At 38.6% G+C, this 21,635-nt stretch overlaps 3 protein-coding genes across 15 annotated transcripts in view; 2 read left to right on the top strand and 1 right to left on the bottom strand.

Annotated features, from left to right (window-relative positions):
- The window catches only part of NUBPL (NUBP iron-sulfur cluster assembly factor, mitochondrial), a 284,585-nt gene that overhangs the window by 16,278 nt on the left and 246,672 nt on the right, over nt 1-21,635 (top strand). The gene's annotated exons all lie outside the window — the stretch shown is intronic.
- On the top strand, nt 968-21,598 carry AP4S1 (adaptor related protein complex 4 subunit sigma 1). Of its 4 annotated transcripts, none has more exons than XM_031504990.2 (5): nt 968-1,105; nt 2,468-2,554; nt 3,621-3,689; nt 6,768-6,904; nt 21,525-21,598. In XM_031504990.2, exons 1-5 carry the CDS (start codon nt 968-970, stop codon nt 21,577-21,579), a joined length of 486 nt encoding a protein of 161 aa, XP_031360850.1. In that variant the 3' UTR covers nt 21,580-21,598. The 4 variants fall into 4 exon arrangements, with proteins under 4 accessions (XP_031360850.1, XP_021395027.1, XP_077640179.1 ...); XM_021539352.3 differs by lacking the exon at nt 21,525-21,598 and adding an exon at nt 15,230-15,949 and having other exon boundaries at nt 6,768-6,779; XM_077784053.1 differs by lacking the exon at nt 21,525-21,598 and adding an exon at nt 15,230-15,949 and having other exon boundaries at nt 6,768-6,791.
- Nucleotides 17,162-21,635, bottom strand: part of HECTD1 (HECT domain E3 ubiquitin protein ligase 1) — a 60,810-nt gene continuing 56,336 nt past the window's right edge. For all 10 annotated transcript variants that reach the window (XM_021539332.2, XM_021539340.2, XM_021539339.2 and 7 more), the window contains 5 exons: nt 20,122-20,200; nt 19,921-20,014; nt 19,491-19,641; nt 18,510-18,654; nt 17,162-18,114 (listed from right to left, as the gene is read on the bottom strand). In XM_021539332.2, coding sequence (XP_021395007.2) covers nt 17,977-18,114; nt 18,510-18,654; nt 19,491-19,641; nt 19,921-20,014; nt 20,122-20,200 — 607 coding nt within the window. In that variant the 3' untranslated portion in view covers nt 17,162-17,976. The remainder of the gene's footprint in view (nt 18,115-18,509; nt 18,655-19,490; nt 19,642-19,920; nt 20,015-20,121; nt 20,201-21,635) is intronic.

The following is a 21,635-nucleotide window of genomic DNA, read 5'->3' as shown; positions in this document are numbered from 1 at the left end:
TTCAAAACATTAGAGATGTCAATTGTTTAGGAAGCAGATTCTGGCATATGCTGTGCTCTTTTTAATACTTTTTTTTACTGTACATTGCATGTGGTATATTTATATTTTACAGCTATATTTCAGTGATGTTGGGTGGTTTAATATTTATTTATATTGATATGAAGCTCTTTTGAGTTATTAATGTGAACCAATTTCTCTTTAGCTATTGAAAACCCACACTTAGTTTTCATTAAGTACAGAATTTACATTTTGCATCAGTGTGGAAATCAGACAGGAGAAGATGGATTTCAATAGCTCTTGCTCCAGCTCAAGATATAGATACTGCAGCTACCCAATTATTTAGGAGTCTCTCATTCTGCATTAAAGAAATGATCATATGTTGTGGCCCATGCATTTTCTTTGTCATCTCTCCATTCAATTTGATATGGCAATGGTATGAATGTAATTGGTAAAAACAAGTCGGGGGGCAGGGCGGGGGGGGAAGAGCTTATGGGAAATTTTTACTTAGGAACTGTATTAGTGTGGTTTGGTATAGGGCAAATTTCTGATGTTAGCAAACCAGTTAGCATGCAGGAAGAAAATAGTGAATAGATTTATGGTTATGAAAAAGTAATTATTTACTCCTCCAATTTCCCAAGTCCTGTCAAAAAGTTATTTGATTGAAATGTGAAAATTTCAAATGTGAAAGCTGTTATTTACTAGATAGTTTGTGAATAGTTGTGTGGGGGGGAAAGGGAGTTTCTCCATGGGATGTGTGCAAAAGGTTTCAGATTTTTTTTTTCAATGTCGTATGTTTTGGCAAGAAACTCAGTCATAAATATATGCATACCTGGAGTGGATAGCTTTTAGGAAGTCTTCATTTCTATATATTACTACTCTTTTTTTTTTTTTTTTCTGCTCACAGAAATACTTTGCCTGATTCCTGCACCCAAAATTGAAATCTACCACTAAAATCAACAAAAAAGAAATGATAAAATTTTTTCTTATGGTTAACAAACAAGGTCAAACAAGACTGTCCAGGTATTATGAGCATGTAGAAATTAATAAACGGGCAATGCTGGAAGCTGAAGTAATCAAAAGCTGTCTCTCCCGTTCAAAGGATGAGGTAGGTTTTATTTTATCCACATCTCACATCTTTCCTATTGATAATTCTGAAACCTGTCAGTGTCTATTGCAGGTCATTATCTCATTTGTACCCACGATATAAAAGATTGAGTTTCTAGATTGTAGGTTCAATCAGTTGAACTGTTATCCTGTATTGAATAAATATGTTTTTCTGAGGCTTACAGAGATTTTGGAGTTATCACTGTCATGATAGATTCCTCTTCTTTGTTTGAAGAAGCCCAGAAGTCATGAAAAACTCATTTTTATTACTGTTATTACTGGTTTTACTGAGATATTACTGTTTTGCCAGAAGGTAGAAGGCAGAGTACTGACAGCTCCAAATTTAAACTTAGGGTAGAGGATTCCAAATTATGAAAACATTATCTAAAGCACAGGGGAGTTTGGAAACACAAATTTTTAGGCCTCTGTATTAGACTTCTTTATTCAAAAGAAGTGTTTATATGTTCTGCAAGAAAGTCAGAAAACATCGAAGTTGAAAAATTTTTTGGATGAAAGTTGAGATTTTCATTGCTCTCTTAATAAAATTGTTGGTTCTTTAAGAAAAGCACCAAACTTTTGCATATTGCCTTGAATTAGAGGAGAAAAATGTGACTTGGCAGTGAATGAAGTTTGTTGGTTTGTGTTCTGAAGTCAGCTTCTTTTCATTAATGATGCGTGTTCTTGCACAGCACTCCTCACATACTTCCTTCTAGGAAACCTCAATAAAAATAGCATTTCTTCCAAGTCCCTCCGTTCGCAGCTTTGACAGTGGCTAAAGAAAGGAACATCTTCGTGCTGCTCCTGCCAGGGCATTTCGGAGCGCAGGAGCTGCGGGCGCTGCCGCTGCCATTTCGGGCACCGAGCGAAATGACGCTGAAAGAAAAGGTGGCGGCGAAGCCTCTAGCGTCGTGAAACGGCGCCATCTCCTGGCTCTCTCCCTTTGGGAAAGACATGTTAATTCGCCACTGGGCCTGAAAGTCTAATATTTTTAATTTTTACATTAAAATATTGGTCATTTGTTTAAATAGGAAAATTATCTTCAGGTCTTTTTTTGAGAGGGCTTGCACATGAAAATTATGGTAAAATACTGGATGCCTTTATAACCCCAGACAAGTTACTTCAGCTCTACATGTTTCAGTTTTTCCATTTAAAAATTGGTGGCATGCTTTCTGCCAGATGAAAGGTGTGGTGTAACAGTTACTGTACGAAATTTCTTTCAAGTTAAAATTGATGAATCTTGGCAAGTTCATGCTCACTGTGGGTCTTACAAACCTGAAAGCTCAGGTCCTTTGAGCAATGTGCTTTATTCTGTTGTGTGCTTAAATGGCAGCAGCTATAATTGAATCATTTTGCTTCTGCCTAGTGCTCTTTCGTTGAGTATAAGGACTTCAAGCTGGTGTACCGACAGTATGCAGCCCTTTTCATAGTTGTTGGCATCGACCAGACAGAGGTAAGAAATTATATACCCTCTTGCAATGAACATCTTTAGTGATTATCACAGGCTAGAGCTCAAGTCTTCTTCCAGTATGCAATTTTTCAACAGCAGTAAGAGAATTTCAAGGAGTCATTAAAAAAAACAAAAAAACCAAAAAAAACCTAAGCCAAACAAACAAATCCCCTCCCGCCAATTTATTTTTATTTCTGTGAAGAGAGATATAAAAGCAAGTGTGCTATGCTTGACTTTGGTCTTTAACAGTAGAATGAACTGTTACCATGAGGTAGTCTTCCTGAGCCTTGTACTGATTCTACACTAATTTATGTGAGGTAGGGTTTCTCAACAAATATTAGTATTACACAGGTCAGCTGTCTAATCTGTGGTGACTTCTCTCTGTTTTTAATGTCCTTGGCCAAAGAAAAAATTCCTATACTGTCAGCTATAAAGATGCCAATTTATTTTATTTTTCAAAGGGAAATATAAGAAAGGTATCTGAAAGCTTACAAGTACTGCTATTTCAATATGTTCAGGTTGCACCTGGGAGGCCTTTGTGTTCGCACTGATAACTGGTTCTCAGAAGTTAATTCAGCACTTGCTGTTGGAGACCTTAACAGGGTGGTGTGGAAGGTAGCTGCTGCCTAGCACAATATCTTCAAGTCAGGGTTATCATGGCAGGCAATTTGGGACAAATTATTTTGGCTTTGCTACAGAAATTGCCCAGCAGAGGCTAGATCTGTGCTGCAGCTGGCTGGTGTGACCTCAGCATGGGTAAGCTTAACCTAGTTAGCTGTATGTGTCCATAGAGTGAGCTGGGAGGGGTGGAACAAGGACTGCAGTGGATGGCAGCAGCACGAGGGAGAGAAGCCATTGGCTGTTCAGAGCTGCTCTCTGTGGCCAGCCTGGAGCTTCTGCCCTGAGCACCGCCCAGCTCTCGGCACCTCAGCTGGGGGACTACATGGCCTGAGCAGAGGGCTTACTCTACTGTCTAGTGGCTTTTCAGTCACCAAAAACTGAATTAACACAAGGAATACTATTACATTTTCTAGATATTCATTTAATATTCTGTTGTTTTTCATTTCAGAATGAGATAGCAGTATATGAACTAATTCATAATTTTGTAGAAGTTTTGGACAAATACTTCAGCAGAGTGGTGAGTGAGATGCTGAATCTGTTAAGAAAAATTTTTTCCCTTTCAAAACTTTGGTGGAAGTGTCATTTCAGAGAATAAATTAAATGAGAAAAATATTTAATATTTTAGAATTTTGATAAATATGATCACTGTGGGGAAAGGCAGTATGAGCTGATTTTTCAGAGAAGTAAAAGTCTACATGGGTTATAAATTATCAGACAAGGAATACCAGAAATATTTCTGTTAGAAAAGGCCAGGTTTATGGGTCTTATGGGTTTTCTTTGGGTCATACACTCTTAAATTAGCCATGGGCATTTTATATGTTTTAAAGAAATAAAGAGGTTTTACTTTGCAGTTCTTATACACTTTATAGCATTACATTCCCCAAATGAACTTCATTCATGATTAAGATGGTGTCAGCATGAAGCAGGGAACTGACATCACTCTCACTGAACAAGATTAGAGGAATGGAGCAAAAGAAACCTCAAAAACCAGTCTGTACTTGTACTCCCCATATTGTTGTCAGGCAACAGTGGATATCTGATAAAACAACTATTATAGAGATAGTAATTTTGTTAAGGATTCAACATCAGACATGGCTCCATTTAAAACAACACTGTTCCTTTTGGTGGTGAGATTTTTTTGCTTGCTTGCTTTTACAGAGTTTGAAAATGCAGCTTTGCAGTTCTGGTTAAAACATTTGCTATTTAATATAGGGTTTGTAATAATCTTGTAACAAAAAAAAAATTTACTGAAATCATACTTTGGCACAGTTTTAGTTATGTGTTAGAAGTTTCAGAAATGTGTTGAATATCCCTCTTGGAAAAGAGGACTGGGTATTTCCTCTATAGTCCATGTACTTGAGGTACTACACAGGTAACTGCACAAACAAGATATCAGTATGCAGGGTCTAAAACTGCTTTCCCAGTTCTAGTACCATAGCAAGCATGGCAGAGCTCCCTCTGTGAATTCAAGGACATGCATGACAAAGTCATCTGCACCCTTCACTATTTAGATGTTTGGCAAATCTTTTAGGCTGTTATCTCAACTGCTGTCACCCCAGCCCACGGAAACTGCTGGTACTAAGTATATCACTCTCTGACTGCACTGAGTTCAGAATTTCTCTTAAAATTGCTGACTGTAGTCCCAGCCTAAGTAGTGATAACCAGGAATGGGATTAGATCTCGGCAGCACAGAAATGCACAATAAAATTTAGTCACACCTAATTTGGCTGACTGAGCTAACAGTTGCCAACCACCTCTCTTATTTTATCCATTAAAGCAGAGCAAAAATAGATGTAGTTATACATATAAATGTAGTATATATAAAATCCTTTGACCACACATGTAACCCAACCACTGATAGCTGTTGGAAATTTGCTGAGTTCATCATATCAGAGGGATTTTTCTTGTTGTCTGTAGCATTTTGGTTTTGAGATGGAGGAACCTAAAAGGGGGTTGCTATAAGAAACCTCATGACATTTGATGGTTCTGGTTCTAATATCATATAACACAATAAATGGCAGAGCACTAAGACAAGGGCTGTAATTCTAGCTGGGGTTTCTGGCAGTAACTACAGGGCAAGAAGGTATAAATCTGTACTTTTACAGATTACTGTTTAGGATTTGCAGAATTTTAGCAGAATCCCAAATTATGATGATGGCAGTGGAGACAGAACTCTGGGAGAGAACATGTGTCCCACTCTAGAAGGACATTTTGTCATCTATTATTTTTAGACTTGAGAGCTTTAAACTTTCTCACATACTCTATGTTTATCTAACGGAGTTTACAAACCTTGAATGCAGGTATGAAAAACATTAATGGAATTAGGGGGAAAGCATTCAGAATTGTTTGTGAGCTGTAATTCTGAGTCCCCTTCACTTTTATATGGCTACCCAAGAAAAATTCTGCATACTGGTCAGAAGTCCAATATCCCCAACTACTTTTTAATGCTGAGAAAACTTACACTGATCAGACCCTTAAAATGCAATTTCTGTGATGCATTAAAAACTTCTAATTGAAGAATGGCAGAGTCACTCAACAGAGGCCTATAGACTAGAACTAGTCCAGTTTAGATCGTCTTTAGACCACAGAAGTAGTAGCAATTTTACCAGTAAAACCTTACCGGCTTTACTCTCCCTTAAAACCAGGTTTAAACCATGAATGAAAACCACATTATGAAACTAAATTCTCTAGGTAGCAGGTAAAGATTCCCTCTTTTAATAGAGACTGGGGAATCTCCACACAACCTGGCAAGATCTTATGTGCTAAGGCTGTGATTAATTCTTTCTAAGTTTAGCTACTTAACTGAGGAACCTAAGTTAGAAATTTGGTCATCCTAAGCTTCCTTTACTGGCAGTGGAGACCGATGAGTATCTCGAGAAAGTGAGTCATGCCTCAAGTGTGCCGAGTCAACTGGTGAAGATCCCCATCTCTTCTGCTGACTGCAGAGAGACCACGAGGGCTTTTAACTCAGACATTTTGGTTAAATGAGTAATACTGCTTGGAGTAAATCCAAAAATAGAAGGGAAATCATAACTTTATGAAGAATTGTGTTGCTGGGGCTGGAGAATACTTACAAGTGCTAAGGGTCCAAAGCTTGGAGTTGCCTTGCCTTTCCTAATGTATGCAGCCACTACCACAGCCATGGGTATATAGAGTGTCTAGATTTTGGTGTGAAAATGATCTGCAGCAGCAACTTTAACTGTGTAAACTTGGCACTAACATCCTGGTTTTGCAGAACAAGGAAGAAATAATACAGGGCTGCAACTGCCATGATTAGAGCTGCTGGTTTTCCACCCACTCACTCAGATGGCACTGCCTATATTCAAATTGTTACTTGTAGGTGACCTCAGTGAGTTTTTTTAGCTTTGATTACAGAGATGGATAGCACATGTAAAGCAAAGCAGTGTTGCAGGAAAAGAGCATGTCATTGTCCAGTCCAGAACAGAAATCTGAATCACTCTAAAATTTTCTGTTGTTATTTTGAAGACTTTCTTTATCCTTTGAAGGGATGTGTTATGTTTAATGATTATGAAATGAGATCACCTGAGATAAGAGATCAAACTAACTAATGGCTGTCTATCTCTTTTCCTTGCAGAGTGAATTAGATGTATCCTTTTCAGTATCAGAAATCCATTTGTTATCACTTTTTGGTGTATGCTCCAGTTCATACTGTCTTCATAGCACTGACTATCACTCAAGTCAATGGAGATGTTCACCAGTTTTGCTCTTGGAGTAAGTAGCACCATTTTGGCACCTTTCTGAAAGCATAGCTGATGTTCACATGGCTCACCTATTTAAATCCATCATTAAGATAAGCCTGGTTCCACTTAAAAAAGACACAGAGAGCTTGTTTTGAGAGAACTAAATACACAAAAAGTTAAATTCACGGGGAACTTTCAGGCTTAAGGTTTCACTTTGAGTTACAATAAAATAGATACTGAAATTACTGTAATAACAAATGAATGTCACAACTGTGTCTTGAGCCAAATAGCAGCACTATTTGTAAGATTATGTTTGCAGTTTGATCTTACTTCATGAAAGCAAGAAATGAGTTTTACTTTCTGTATCTTTGGAAGGAGGGAAAAAAGTGGGAGGAGAATATTTAGGAAACCAGGTGTTAACTTTTCCCACTTCTCCCCTTACACTGCTGTATTTTCATTATGTTTTGCAGGGTATTAATTAAAATATGATTTAAAACTCACCCAAATGCAAATACTAAAATACAGTCCTGAAAAAATAAATATAAATAGCAAGTAAATAAAACACAATACTGGAAAAATTAAACCAGGATAATATAGCACAGCCTTCCTTCTCAGTTCTTCCAACACACTGTATGTTGACTCTACTCCAGCAGTGCTTATGCTTATATTTGTTGTTGGTTAAATGCAAATCTGTTGGTACAAAGAGTTTCAGTTACACACCTGAAATACAGCTGCCATCTTGCAATCAAGTTCTGTCAAATAATTTAGTTTATTTATTAATTACCATTTATGAAGAGCATAGAAAAAGTCTGTAATTTTTTGTTCTTACTTCTTTACTGAAAAAGGAAAAAACAAAACAAAAACCAACAGGAAATAATTAATTTAACTTTTAAAATATTTTAAAGCTTGTAATTCTGCCTCATTTGCTGACAATACATCTATATATATGTGTGTGTGTACATACACTCACACATACTGTCCACGTTTCCTTCCTAAAATTTAGAAAATGCTGTGTGTTAGTAAAACCCTTGAATTCACGGATACTATGTAAGTGCAATAATGACATTCCAATGTGAAGGGACACTTAAAGTGTGTGACCAATTACAGAAATATAATTTTTTTATTCAGTTAGTTCTAATCCTGAACTATGTGTTCATGTATGTGAGCTTTGCCAAATTAGAGACTGACCTGACCTATTTAATAATTACACATAAAAAGAATCCCCTATGTTTCCATATGGTGTACTTTGAGCACGCAATTGCCTGATTATCTGAGCCATTTGGTATACTGACTATTCTGAATTCTGCTGCCTCTGCTCAGTGATTTCCAACCAAGAGCTCTGCACCTTGAGCTACTCCCACTACTCCATTTAATAGCTGAGAAAGGCTACTGCATATCATGGAATGGTTTGGGCTGCAAGACACTTGAAAGGTCATCTAGTTCCAAGCGCCTTGCCATGCATGGGAAGGGACACCTTCCACTACACCAGGTTGCTCAGAGCTCTGTCCATCCTGGGTCTTGAACACCTCCAGGGATGAGACATCTACAACTTCTCTGGGAAACCTGGGGTAATCCCTCACCACTTTCACAGTAAATAATTTTTTCCTAATACCAAATCTACATCTGCTCTCTTTCAGTTTGGAGCCATTTCCCCCTTGTCCTGTCACTACATGCCCTGGTAAAACATCTCTCTCTAGCTTTCTTGTAAGGCTCCCCTTTAGGTACTGGAAGGCCCCAATTAAGTCACTCCTAAATCATCTTGTTTCTACACTGAATAATCCCAATTCTCTCAGTCTTTCCTCAGAGGAGAGATACTCCACCCTTCTAATAATCCTGGTGACCTCCTCTGGACTCCCTCCAGCAGCTCCATGTCCTTCCTGTGCTGGCCCCCCAGAGCTGGTGCAGCCCTGCAGGTGGGCTCTCAGCAGAGCAGAGCAGAGGGGCAGAATCCCCTCCTGGCCCTGCTGCCCACGCTGCTTTGGATGCTGCCCAGGACACGTTTGGCTCTCTGGGCTGGGAGTGCCCATGGCTGGGTCATGTCCAGCCTCTACCCACAGCACCCCCAAGTCCCTCTGGGCAGGGCTGCTCTGGTCTGTCCATCCCCAGCCTGTGCTGGTACTGGGGGTTGCCCTGACCCAGGTGCAGCACCAGCACTCAGTCCTGTTAAGCTTCAGGAGGTTCCCATGGGCATACTCCTGGAACTTGTCCAGATCCCTGTGGATGGCATCCTGTCCTCAGTCTGCACTGCTTGGAGAAGCTGTTGCATTATATGCCAACACTAATGTTGGAAACAGGTGCAATACCACATCTGAATGATTCCTGCAGAAATTCTTCTACATGGGTCTCATCTACATGATGGTATGCCTATAAATATTTAGAAAATATGAATGTGCATTTCTAACTTAGTTGGTCATAATGGAAAAAATACTGGAAAAGTTAGTGTCTGATACATCTCTCCTTAACATACATGATATATGCATGAAGTATGCAGCTTTAGCATTAGGAAGTGTACTTTTTTACTATATACATTTCAAGAACAACTTTACAATAAAACATTTTACCTCTATATATGTACAAAATAATGCTCCCATTCAGGAAGAGCTTGATTCTTAATTTGAAAAGCTACCTAAAATAGTGAAAATTAAATAACCTCCCTTATTAAATGAGATACCCTCCCTTATTAAATGTAAAGCAGAGGTGTAACTAAAAGGAAGTGGATTATTCAGGACTGTATTTATTTTTTACAACAGCTTGAATAGCTGACCCAGAAGAACAATCTGGGCAAGTGCCTTTAGCTATTATTGCAGTGCAAGAAATAAACCATCAACCTGCCTTTCATAATGTGAAAGAAAATATCCTCCTCTGCAATTAAAACATTGCCTCTGCCAAATAGTCTCACACTAACTCTTGTGCACAGTGCAGTTAGCTTGGTTGCAAAATATTTGCTGGAAAAGGTATCTTCTGAAGGTCTGCAACAGTGAACACTAAGTAGTATTTACAGAATCTTTGTTTACAGAGTATCTTGCAGGAGACTCTCATAATTTCCTGACTCTCTACTATTACTTTTGTGTACAGATACATAGGAAGTTTATTTTAAATGTGATAGTGGCTATTTTACATAGCCAGTAGTGTTTACTAACATGAAAAAAATAGCAGGAAATTACATGAACTCAAAATCCATTTAAAATAGACCCTAATTACTAAGGCTATTCAGCCATGCACAGAACAAAGCCCAGTTAAATCCAAAGGCTGAGCCTATTACACAATTGATGTGTCCCTGAGCCCACACCAAGCCTGCAGCATATGCACTAGTTCTTGAAGCTCCCAGACATATTCCTGGCAGTGCAGCTCCAGCAGAGGCAGAACTCCAGCTTTCATTTAGGTCCACACCTGAATTCATCCAGGGCATCCAGCTCATGTCATAGTCTGTCTGGAGTCAGGTAGCAGGAAGGGTGCCTTGGGTACAAGGCAGGGACCGGGTCAGATCCCAACAGGATTTGTACATCATGTTGGTATGTATGACATAGACAGGTAAGATGCTAAATAATGCACGAACAATTGCACAGTTGTCTCATGTATTCTGCAAAAATGAACACAGATTACCTACTGGCTAAGTACTTGAGAATAGCCAGCTTTTTATAGAAGCTTTCATGTGTGAATTGTGAACCACTTACCAATTATATGATATCCATTTTAATTCTGAGAGTCAGTTGCACACTTACGAGTACCTAGGCTGGAATGACATTGGAGTGTTTTTAAAATACCAGGAAGTAGTGCTGTTGGGCCAGCTGAACGAACAAGTTCTGAAATTGTCCTTGGGGTGTTATACCTTAGTGTGTTAATAGCACTGGATAAGCCTTACTTTTGCCTATAAAGTAAGTGGGAAGGGTTTTCTGTAGCACTAAAACTCCAGCTTGGGTGGTGTAGGAACTACTTTCTTGCTATGAGGAGGACAAAAGATACTATAAAACACAAGTGTTTGGACAGCAGCTTTATAAAGGAACAAAAAGCTAGTAAGTATAACAGTTTCTAAAATTACTAAAGGTAACTTTTCTATTGTCTGAACTGGTGAAAGCAGTTGAAGTTACATTATTAACTTCCAGAGAAACAGATACTTAAGCTCCTGTTGTGGGAAGGGAGGGGGTGACAGAGTGCTCTAGGACTAAGCATCTGAAGAATGTTGTCTTGATCCAAAAAAGCCATTACATTCCATTGCAACTAGCTGCTGCTGCTGCTGCTCCTCCTAGGATAGATAAGAAGCTTTGATACAGGGAATACTTCATGTAAATAAACTATTCTTCAGTTCTCCGTGGGATAACACTGAGAATACAGTGCATTTAAGGAGTGAGAAAACTGAATGATGACATTATTCTCTGCATTTATAAGGATGCAATTCATTTTGCACTGTAACATAAATGGGTAAAATGGAAACCTATAAGACTAGCTTAAAATTAGCTTAGTTGTTCTAGAATTTCACAGAATTTGAAGGCACCTTTGTCTCCTATTTAATATCAGCAGTCATTTGAGGAAGAAATGGTCATGAAAGCATTTCATGGGTTTCAGTGCCTTAAATGTGACTGCCATTAGATAGGCTAAAAGTTACTGAAAGTGAACACTGGCAAAGGTAAGTCCGAATGTGTGAGTCTAGACTAAATAAAGAAGCAACTCCAACTAATCTCTAGCTGAAGATGAATGTACACTCTGGAAATCAAGGGTCTATAGTGCTGTATATTCAGTAGCAAACCATCTGCCCCATATGTACCTGCACTGTAATCTAGAAAGCCTTTGTTTGTGTTCCTGGGTGTGTTCTGTGATCACAGGGTGCACTTCATCATCTCAAGTCTGGACACACCCTTCAATTACTTGCCTGGAAAACCCTGAGATCTCTTAAAATGCCTCCACAGGAAGAAGTTATTTGTTACATGCAAGTCCTAACTGTGCCTTTTCCCCTTCTTTCCTTCCCCTCTTCCCTGCTCAACTGTCTATATACACAATATTTGTGTCACATGTACTTCCTCTTAGTATGTGTTTGCCATAAAAGCTCAGGGACAGTAGAAAGTACCATTAATGTCTTTAAGAAGGGGAGCTCTTTATGTTACCAAAAGCCAGTGTAACATTTAAAATGCCAGTTGTGTTGGTACCATTTACTTCTACTGCTTGGTATGTAGCTTGCTGCAGCATTGCCAGAAATTGGGAAGCCAAAGCCAGGGGGGTTCACCTTTGCCCAGGCTGGCATGCAGAGATTAACACATTTTCCTCTGCATTCTTGTTTTAAAAAATCTTGTTATCCTCTGCATGGATCTAGTGAAAGTCCCTTAGTGCTCTTTTTGTGGGCAGCCAGGATTCTTACTGGAAGCAGGACCTTAAATGACAGCTCTGGGTGGAGCACATGGCAGTGCCAACACCAATACAGCTTTTTCCTGTTGCCAGCTGCTCAAACTGGTTTTCTTTGCTGCATTCAGTTGGGTGTGGATTATGACTTCAGGGCTTTAAACCATGAAATTTGGGGACACTTGCCAAACAAGTAACAGGTGGGGAGGATGAGCTAAGGATCAAATACATATCCCTCCTTGGGCAGGGCATTCAGACATGAATGGCTGAGCTTTGTTGGGCAAGATGTCACCATAAAGCATAGGTGAAACTTACAGAAAGGGGAAACGACACATAGTTGCTCCCTGTACAATCCAATTGTTTGCCAAGAACAGCGTGGTAAAGGGAGGTGGAATGTTAGGTTGAGGGTAGAGGTTGAAGAATGCTTTGGGACCTTCCAAAATCAAGTTGATAGATCTTTCCAGAATGGTATTAGTATCCCCATTCAAACTGCAGATGGAATTACTACTTCTGGAATGATGACTGTGAGATTACCATATTAGAAATGGACAGAAATCGTGCCACTTCTCTGCAATGGAGTAAGCCCATTTGGAAATAACCTCAAATGGCCTGCAGGGAAATTGTCATCTCATTGAACTGCTTTGGGTCTGAGTGGAACAGCTCTAACATTCTTATTGGCATGGGTACAGCTTTCCTTTGACATGGTATTGGCACTTCTAGAAATACAGCAGGAAAAAACAGTGATGACAAGATTTGATTAAAAATGTGATTTAAATGTTTTCTTAAACAGGATGATGCAGAAAAATAAGATGGGGGTGGCAGGTTGCTGCATAGTCACTGATCCTGATTGATTAAATTGTCAGGGTTTTAGATTGTTTTGAACTGTTAGAGGAAGGTCTGGGCTCTGCCATGGGAACTGGGGCAGTGTGAATCAGTGGTAGAGTGTAAAAATTAAAAGCCAGGAGGAGTTGCATTTCTCACTTGCTGAAACGTGAATGGAATGTTATCTAATTTCCTTAACAGATCCTGTAGCCAGTACTGAGCAGTGCCAGAGATGAACTAAGCACCAAAACAGCTGTCTTTCTGAAAATTCTCACATTACTGTAATAAAGAAATCCTAACTTCTCAAATTAAAATATTTCTGTAAAGGCTGATTTACTCAGTAGGTTTATCACAGCAAGAAATTTGGCTTCAATCTTTAAATTCCCAAGCCAAGTAAAGCTACCACCTGTGTTCTCTGGTACCACAGAAATGGTGATTCAAGTTGTAAGGACAGCACTGCTCCTTGGTATCAAAAGGCACAATTTCTAGAAACAATGCAGGCCTATGGTCAGATTCAGGAAGAAGTCTGATATTTAAAAATAATTTAGTATTAAATTAGGTAGTTAAGTTTAGGTCAGCAAATTAGAAACTGTCTGATGAACCATGGCCATCCTTAAGACCCTGTCGACAGCTATAGTTTCTCACCTAGCAGTAACCAGTATAAAAGTTATTTGAGGACCTGAATTATGTTACTACACATACCTAGACATGCAATGCTCTAGGTCAAGCAGAACACTTCCTCTGGAGCAGTGTTACAATTGCTTCTCGTTCTGCACAAACACACAGTAGCACCAAGTTCAGCCCAGACTGTTCACAGCCAGGAGGAACAAATACATAGGTACCTGCCTTGGGCTGTTGTCATTTGCAGTTCAGTACTCACACTGCTCCAGCTCTTTGGCAGAGCAGTATGGCTGACTGCCAACGTCAGATCCACTGGCAGCCAGGAGACAGAGCAGTCTTCTTCAATGAGTTGTGTTCAAAAAATAAGACAGATATTTATCACAGAGAGCAGAGGAAACTCTTGATGACTTCAAAAACACGATTCTTGCAACTCCACTGATCAGCAGGAAGTCCACTAACATAAATACAAACACTAGAACAAAACCAGGCTGTCTTCCTGAGTTCAATTCACAGTGTCATAAATAGCAGAATGGGAGAGAAGGCACTCGAGACTCATCAAAGTGGGGGGGAAAATATTGAGAGATGTCTTTAGCAGTTACTGTATGAAGGCTTGTTAGCTCCACTGCACCAGTCCTCAATACATGGGCAAGATTTAGAAGGTACAAAATGAAGGCAACGCAGACCTGTTGTGCTCAGTACAGAACACATGTAAAGAGCAGCAACAGGTGGAGAGCTAGGCAGAGAAAGGGTTATTCATGCTCTGTGTATGTATGTCAGTGAGGCATAACAGATGCACCCAACAGGCTGCTTTGCCTGTTTCCATTTCAGGTTCTGGTGATAAACGGCAACATCCAAGTCTTTTTCACAGCATAACACATGGCAGTTGTTCAGTGGATGTGCTGGACACTCATGTCTGCAAGGATGCACTCATGTGTCATGACTGCCCACCACCTCACACCCTGCAAGGCATGTCATCAGGTTTTTTGAGACTGATGCTGTTAGATAAAGTTAAGGAAAGACAGATTGTGCTTTTGGATGGATGTGCTTATTGATTTACTTTTCCTCTTCTTTATGAGATTTGCTGCTAGATCGATGATTCAACTTTACGTATCAGCATACTCCTATTAGCTGTGTCCAAACAGATCAAATACTGTTAGTTATTCTGGGCAAGGAAATTTTGAGAATCTAGTGTTTAAGAACTTGCTAATTACTTTCCTTAGAGGAATGCAGAATTTTTGCATATTCACATAGAAGGCTGTGACCCCTTGATAACATTTCATATCCAGACAATACATGGTGCCTCAGGCAGACAGTAAAACTAACCACCTGCATCTAAGTGTAAGTTGACCTGTTTTTTGCCACTATGTACTAGTGCTATATTCCAGGACAAGATACTGCTCGGGCTTCAACTTCTCTAATTCTGACCACTCTGTGATAAGGAAAAAGTGTCAGTTGAACTGTTTCCCTAGCTTTAGTAAAATAATGGTAAATTAGCTAGAATAAATTAAGAAGTACTTAAGATTTTTTTTTTCTGAATTATCTTCACATTGTTCAAAATATACTTAACTTGAAATGTTTCTAGATCATGTTCAATTTGGACAGAGTGCACATCATTTTGGACGAAATGCTGCTAAATGGTTGCATTGTGGAAACAAACCAGAACAGAATTCTCGCCCCTCTGTTTGTGCTTGACAAAGTGGCAGAAGGCTAGGAAGATGCAGGAGTGACTAAGGTGTTTTACAAAAAATGGCAAAAGCATCAGGAATGTACCTATAGTAGTTTTCTACTGTTGCAGGACTGACTCATGCAACATTCAAATTAGTTGGAAAATGTTTTCCATTTCTCTAATACTCTGTGTACCCAATGGGAAAGATACAGCTAAACATGTAGATGCATTCAGATGCAGTTTCACTGACCCAGCAGAAATCTTCCTAGAATGGTCAATAATTATAAAACATTTTGAAGATGAAAAAATGGAAACTTACCATGACTAAGTATCACTTTGAATTATGTAGTATCATGCCAGACCTAGAAACAAAATACATAGAAATATAAATACAAACTGAGTTTCAGTCCTTCCCTTAAGCACCAGCTTGATATATTTTCATACAAATTTACTGTTAATAATAATTCTGTGACTTTTATGCCTATTTTTAAACTATATTCATCCTGCATCAAAAAGCTGGTTTCCCTCTCTTTGACATTCAAGTCACAGCCACAAAAGGAAAAATACTCTGAAAGTTGTAACTGGAATTATTTTGCATTTAAATGTAATATTAATAAAAGATAATTAAAATCAGAAGTATAATGCTCTTTTGTCACGTCGGCTTCATAAATTACACAAAATATTTTCCCTTTTGGCCAGTGTATTTTTTTTCTCTTGTGCATGCTATCTATGCATCAAGATAAAAAAACTCTTACAGAAGATGATTAATAAAAGATGTGCAAGTTCTCAGGACCAGGTAGGTACCAAATGAAGTCTCCCTTCTCGAGCAGGAAGCAGCAGCTATGCTAAGTTGCATTCCCAGACATCCAGTGTGCTGACTCATACTGCACACTACTCTGTAAGTCAGGGGACAGTTGGCAATCTCAGCTTACCTCCACTTACCTTTCTACAACTGTTATCTGCCTCCTTCTTCTTAACCTCCAGCCCAACCCTACATATAACCTTGTACTGAATAAGCATAATCTGTGTGAAAGCACAGAATATGCTCACATGAACACCACTCAGAAACCAGGGTCTAAAGAGCAAAGAGTGTTGTGTGTGAGAATAATTCACAGGGCTTTCACACAGTTACATGTTTATCAAAACAAGATGATGTTGGGACTGGAGCAGAGTTGCATAAACCTGGACACAGGTGTTTGTCTGAAGCACGACAGGCACAGGCAAGATGGTGGATATTACCCTCCAATTCTGCATTAGGGAAAATCTAAAAAACAATGCTGTAAAGTCCTACAAACAATGCCATGAAAAGAAATCTGGCACCACCTGATGTGTACATGCAAGGCAGAATCTTTTTGGCAAGCCCACCTCAGCAGTGGCCTGAGAAGAGGCTGTTACTAAAGAAAACTGGCACAAAGCAAAACTTATTACATAGGCTATTGTAGTTGAATCTTTTTTTTCCTGGTATCAACTACTTAAAAATCTTTAAAACCATAGTGTCATCATGTAAGCCACTTTTCTTCCAATAAATATCACATGCTAACACCAAGACAGCCAGTCCATCTCAAGTACAGCTGAATCAGCTGTATCATCTGACCCAGATTTTATTCCAGTGTAATGAAGAACTGTAGTCTCAGGTCACATGGGCTCACTGCAGAGCACCAAAACCTGCCACATGCAGGTAATCACTGCCAGACTCATTCTTAAGGAGTTCCATTTACTCTGAAAAGGTTTGAACACAGAGATGAATTTGTGAGATCTGTAGTTCTCTTACATAGTTCTTTGAAACCTTTAAAAAAGCATAGCACATTGTTCATAACAAGTACTAATTAAGTATTCAGAAGAGACATATTTATATGTTGCAAACATTTTAATGATTACTTTTGAGCTTACACATTGGGTGCTTTTTTTTTTTAAACTTCAAACTGCAACAAGTTAAATAAATGTTTATAATATACAAAGAAAATACAACCAAAAGTAAAACTTGCTTTAAGTGTGCCTTGCACTAGGAACCAGTGTTTTTTAATAGCTTTATTATTGAGCTGCACAAACACACTTAAGGATTTGATCTTTATAGCAGGGCATTTGAGAAATCAAAATATATTCCCACTTGAAAGAAAAAGAAGAAAAAAAAAAGGTTGTGCATGATTATACGCAAAAACCCACTAAAATACTCCAATAGTGCAGGCACCATTAAAAAAGAAAAGGCTGGAGATGCCCATTAAGTCTAAATTTTAAAGGAAGCAAGTTTCTGACCAGTTAGCTTAAAGCCAGCAAAACAGGGATCAGTGATGGCAACCGTAGTGTACAGGGTATTAAAAGACAAACTTTACACAATACGCTGTTAGAAATTTGTATCAGTGAACACTGAAAATCTGATGATCTGTTCTTTGGAACAGTCAAACAGAAACACCTTAATTTCCAGTTGTGCAAGCCCTTGAAGCATCACACAGTGTTCTGTGCCAATTTCTTGCTGGCTGTGTAGTTACAAGGATTTATTTTGTCATTAGCAGCTAACAGACATTCCACATTTTCCTAAAGCCTCACAGGTGAAAAAAGGCAAGTCTCGTCAGAGCACAGCGTGGAGATCGTATTTTTTGCACACAAACACAAGAGGCTTCACTAGTATCAAAAACACTTCCATGTCCCAGGCTGCACTCAGCGGCTCAGTTGAGATGGAAACCTTTCTCCATGGTAGCAGCTAACAGACGCTCCCTCATAATCTCCTCGGAAGAATACTCAGGCAACTTTAGGTAATGCACACATGTATTCACAGATGGATAACTTGCATCTGTAGCATCAACCTGAGGAAAAAAGAATTTTACTGCAGTTGTTCACAGCACTCAGTATGGAAGTTAAAAATTGTCTAAGTCATAGCACTTGCTGCATACCTTACACCAGTTGTCAAGAAACAATAACATCAGCAAAGCTACAGGCCAATTTATAAATGCACTTGCTTTATATGTACATTAATACTATGATATTTAAATATATTAATTTTGTATGAAAATATATTTATATAAAAAAAAAATATATATATGGTCTCAGAGAGCAGACCTGAAACAAGAAGTTAGTATCAAAACCGTAGCATACTGCCATGAATAAAATAACTAAACAAAAATCATCACTGTTAATGCAGAAGCTCCTGCACTGCCAAGCCAAAGCAGCTGGCTTGCAGGGTGGCCAGGAGACACTGTACCTTGCGCACAACAGTGAGCCGGGGGTGCAGGTTTGCCAGCCCTCCTGGTGGGAGTGTTGAACAACCAGTGGTGAACTGCAGAAAAGCCTTCCTCTCATCTGAAGACATTCCACACAAGACTCTCACAAATCGAAGGAATCCAGGGCTTAAAATAAAGTAAAACAATTAGTTCTGATGTGTGGGGCTTTTTAAAATTTCTTTTAACTTGACACAGTAGAATTACAATCTTTGGTCACATTTAAGCAGACATTGTATGATTCTAGGGCCTGTTATTAAGAATAAAACATACTTAAATTAAAAAAAAAAATAGTCTTTAATCTCCTTGCAGAGTATTACACAAAAGAAATAGGTATATACTTATCTTGGGGTGTTATTTGGGTACCTTAAATTTGAATGGTAGAGAAGTAGAGTTCAAACATTTCAGCAGGCTTATTCTGACACAACTGGTAGCAATTTGTTATTGCTACCAAACATGACAAGCAGCAAAACGCAATCCCAAACCAAACAAACCCAAAAACCTTCAAATCAAGACCCACCTTCTGACAGCCAACCACCATTAAGAGTATTTGTCCCCTGCATAGTACACTTTCTTTTTTTAATTACACCTCAAGAAAAAGGAATAAGAAATATGGGCACTGTAACAACTGTACACGGCTGGAAAAAATTACAGCTACTCTCAAATATGAGAATAACACCTCTAAAATCTAATTTTAATTGTCTGTATTAGCTGCCATTACATTTTCTCTAGTTACTTGTATTTGAATAATTTTTTTATCTTCTCTCATCACAAAACTACCAAATACCTTCTAAAGTATCTGCTGTAACACATGGTTATTTCATGCAATTTTAGACAATCACCTGCTCTTCAGTAACCACCAGTTTCATCCAGTTTGGCATCTTCATCTAATGAACATCCTGGACATTCTATCACTTCACATTTTCTGTTAGCTACTATTTTAAAATCACTCAGAATAAAAGTACCTATCTCTTGTATATCCCAGTTTGGGTTCAGTGTAATTGATGATATCCTCAGCTGCCCAAGAAGGTGACTGATTTCCACACAGAATCATCTGAACCTCTTCATGGCTGAAGGAACTCAGCTTCTCCATCGGAAATACTCTATTGAAGCCATCTTTAATTTACACGAGATACAGTTATAAACATGAGTCCAAATAATGTTTATACAATAATGTCAGCATTAAAGTTGTATGTTAGTCAAACCAGAATCAAACAATAGTTTCTTAATTAAGGCAAGTGGAACATCTTCACAATTAAAAATAGCATAACTAATGCATTCTTAAGTAAAAAGTTTATTTTTGAAAGCCATTCTATGCCACCACTTTAAACCAGCATGCCCCTAAACACCCATTATTCCACCTAATTTCATATATGTTGTTATATTTACAATTACCTCTGAAGGCCTCCATTTGTTTCTGTATACCAGTATGCATGCAGAAGTCAAACATGAGATCTACATACTCCTCTGCATTATCCATTGTTACAGTCTGAAAAGACAGTAGATAAATACACTAAGAATTCACTGTTCATTATTGTTCAGACAATAAAAATGTGTAACTGTTGGTTAAGTTGTAAAGGTAGGTTATTTTCTTACCTCATCTTCACCACCTGGTTTGAGATCCACAGCTGTAAACCCATATACTTTGGATGAAGGGCAAAACTGAAAATTTAAACTTCAAAATACAAAGGTAGTTAATAATTGAAAACAAGTTTGCTACTGCTTTTGTAAACACACCAGATTTACAACCTGTCAGACCCAAAAGCACCTCACTGGATTTCAAACCATTGTGAGTGGATCACTTTGAACCACTGTTCATGTACATACAAAAGCACAAAACTACAAACAGTAACGGACTACACAGAAAATAAATGTTTCAAACATAAAGTATGTAAATGCATATTCTCACTCTCTATTTATTTCGATTTGACAGCCACTGAAAATTTCATAAATTTTATATCTTGAAGCTATCAGCTTCAAAACTACTTAAACCATTTAATTTAGTTCACAATTCAGAAAAACAATTTCCATTCAATTCCTCCAGTAGCAATTACAGAGCCATTTGAACTATTAGGCATTTAGGCCCTTCAATAGTGCTACTTGCTTTCTCTCTATAAAAAGCCAGGCTGAATTCCACAAGCCCTTTGAGGATATAAATCTATTACAGATCACTGACAGGAGGGTTACAAAGATGGGGAAGGGTATAGAGAGGAAGCCAGGTCTAGGCTGAGGTCACTTGGTCTGTTCAGCCTGGGGAAGAGGAGACTGAGGGAAGACCTCACTGCAGTTACAACTTCCTCATGAGAGGAAGAGGAGGGGCAGGCACTGGTCTCTTCTCTCTTCTCTGGGGTGACAGTGACAGGACATGAGGGAACGGCCTCAAGTCCTGTCAGGGGAGATTTATGTTGGATATCAGAAAAACGTTTTTCATCCAGAGGGTGTCTGGGCACTGGAACAGGCTCCCCAGGGCAGTGGTCACAGCACCAGGCTGGGAGTGTTCAAGAAGTGTTTGGACAATGCTCTCAGGCAAAGCATGTGACTCTTGGGGATGGTGCTGTGCAGGTTGATACTTGAGGGTTCCTTTCAGCTCAGGACAGACTATGATTCCAAGGCCATAAGTAATTACTGAACTCTGACACTACACAATTTTTGTGGCACAATATGATTATAACAAATAATCTGCAATATTAATGGTAGAAAAACTGTTGTTTCAAACAGAGAGGATGTTCAAAACTAGGGAGGATGACATCCTGACATGGGTTTACACAGGTATGAGTACTTTGTCTTTTACAGCTGCTAAAAGTCAACACATGCTCTGTTTAACATGGATTTAAACACTGTACTAGGAACACAATCTGAGATATCAATCTGTCCTCTAAAAGCTCTCCAAAGAACTGGATAAATTTCAAGTTATCATAGCAAAGAAATTACTGAATCATCCTTTTTTTTAAAGCTGTGATTTTACAAGCAGTGGTTTTCACAAGTATTTTTGTTTCCAGAGTCATACATCGCTGCAACATAGCCACATTTAAAATTAGGAAACTGAGCAACTGAGAAAAGAAAATCCTCAAACCAAAGAAAAAGAATATGGCTGCATCTCTACAGAGTCT

This window comes from Lonchura striata, chromosome 6 (assembly GCF_046129695.1).
Source record: "Lonchura striata isolate bLonStr1 chromosome 6, bLonStr1.mat, whole genome shotgun sequence".
NCBI lineage: Eukaryota > Metazoa > Chordata > Aves > Passeriformes > Estrildidae > Lonchura > Lonchura striata.
This window is presented reverse-complemented; position numbering and strand designations above follow the sequence as displayed.

Coding starts and splice junctions, on each gene's coding strand:
- AP4S1 (XM_031504990.2), top strand. CDS start 968: ATGATAAAATTTTTTCTTATGGTTAACAAACAAGGTCAAACAAGACTG. Junction 3,690..6,767: donor ACAAATACTTCAGCAGAGTG/GTGAGTGAGATG, acceptor TTTTCCTTGCAG/AGTGAATTAGATGTATCCTT. Junction 6,905..21,524: donor TCACCAGTTTTGCTCTTGGA/GTAAGTAGCACC, acceptor TTTTGTTTCCAG/AGTCATACATCGCTGCAACA.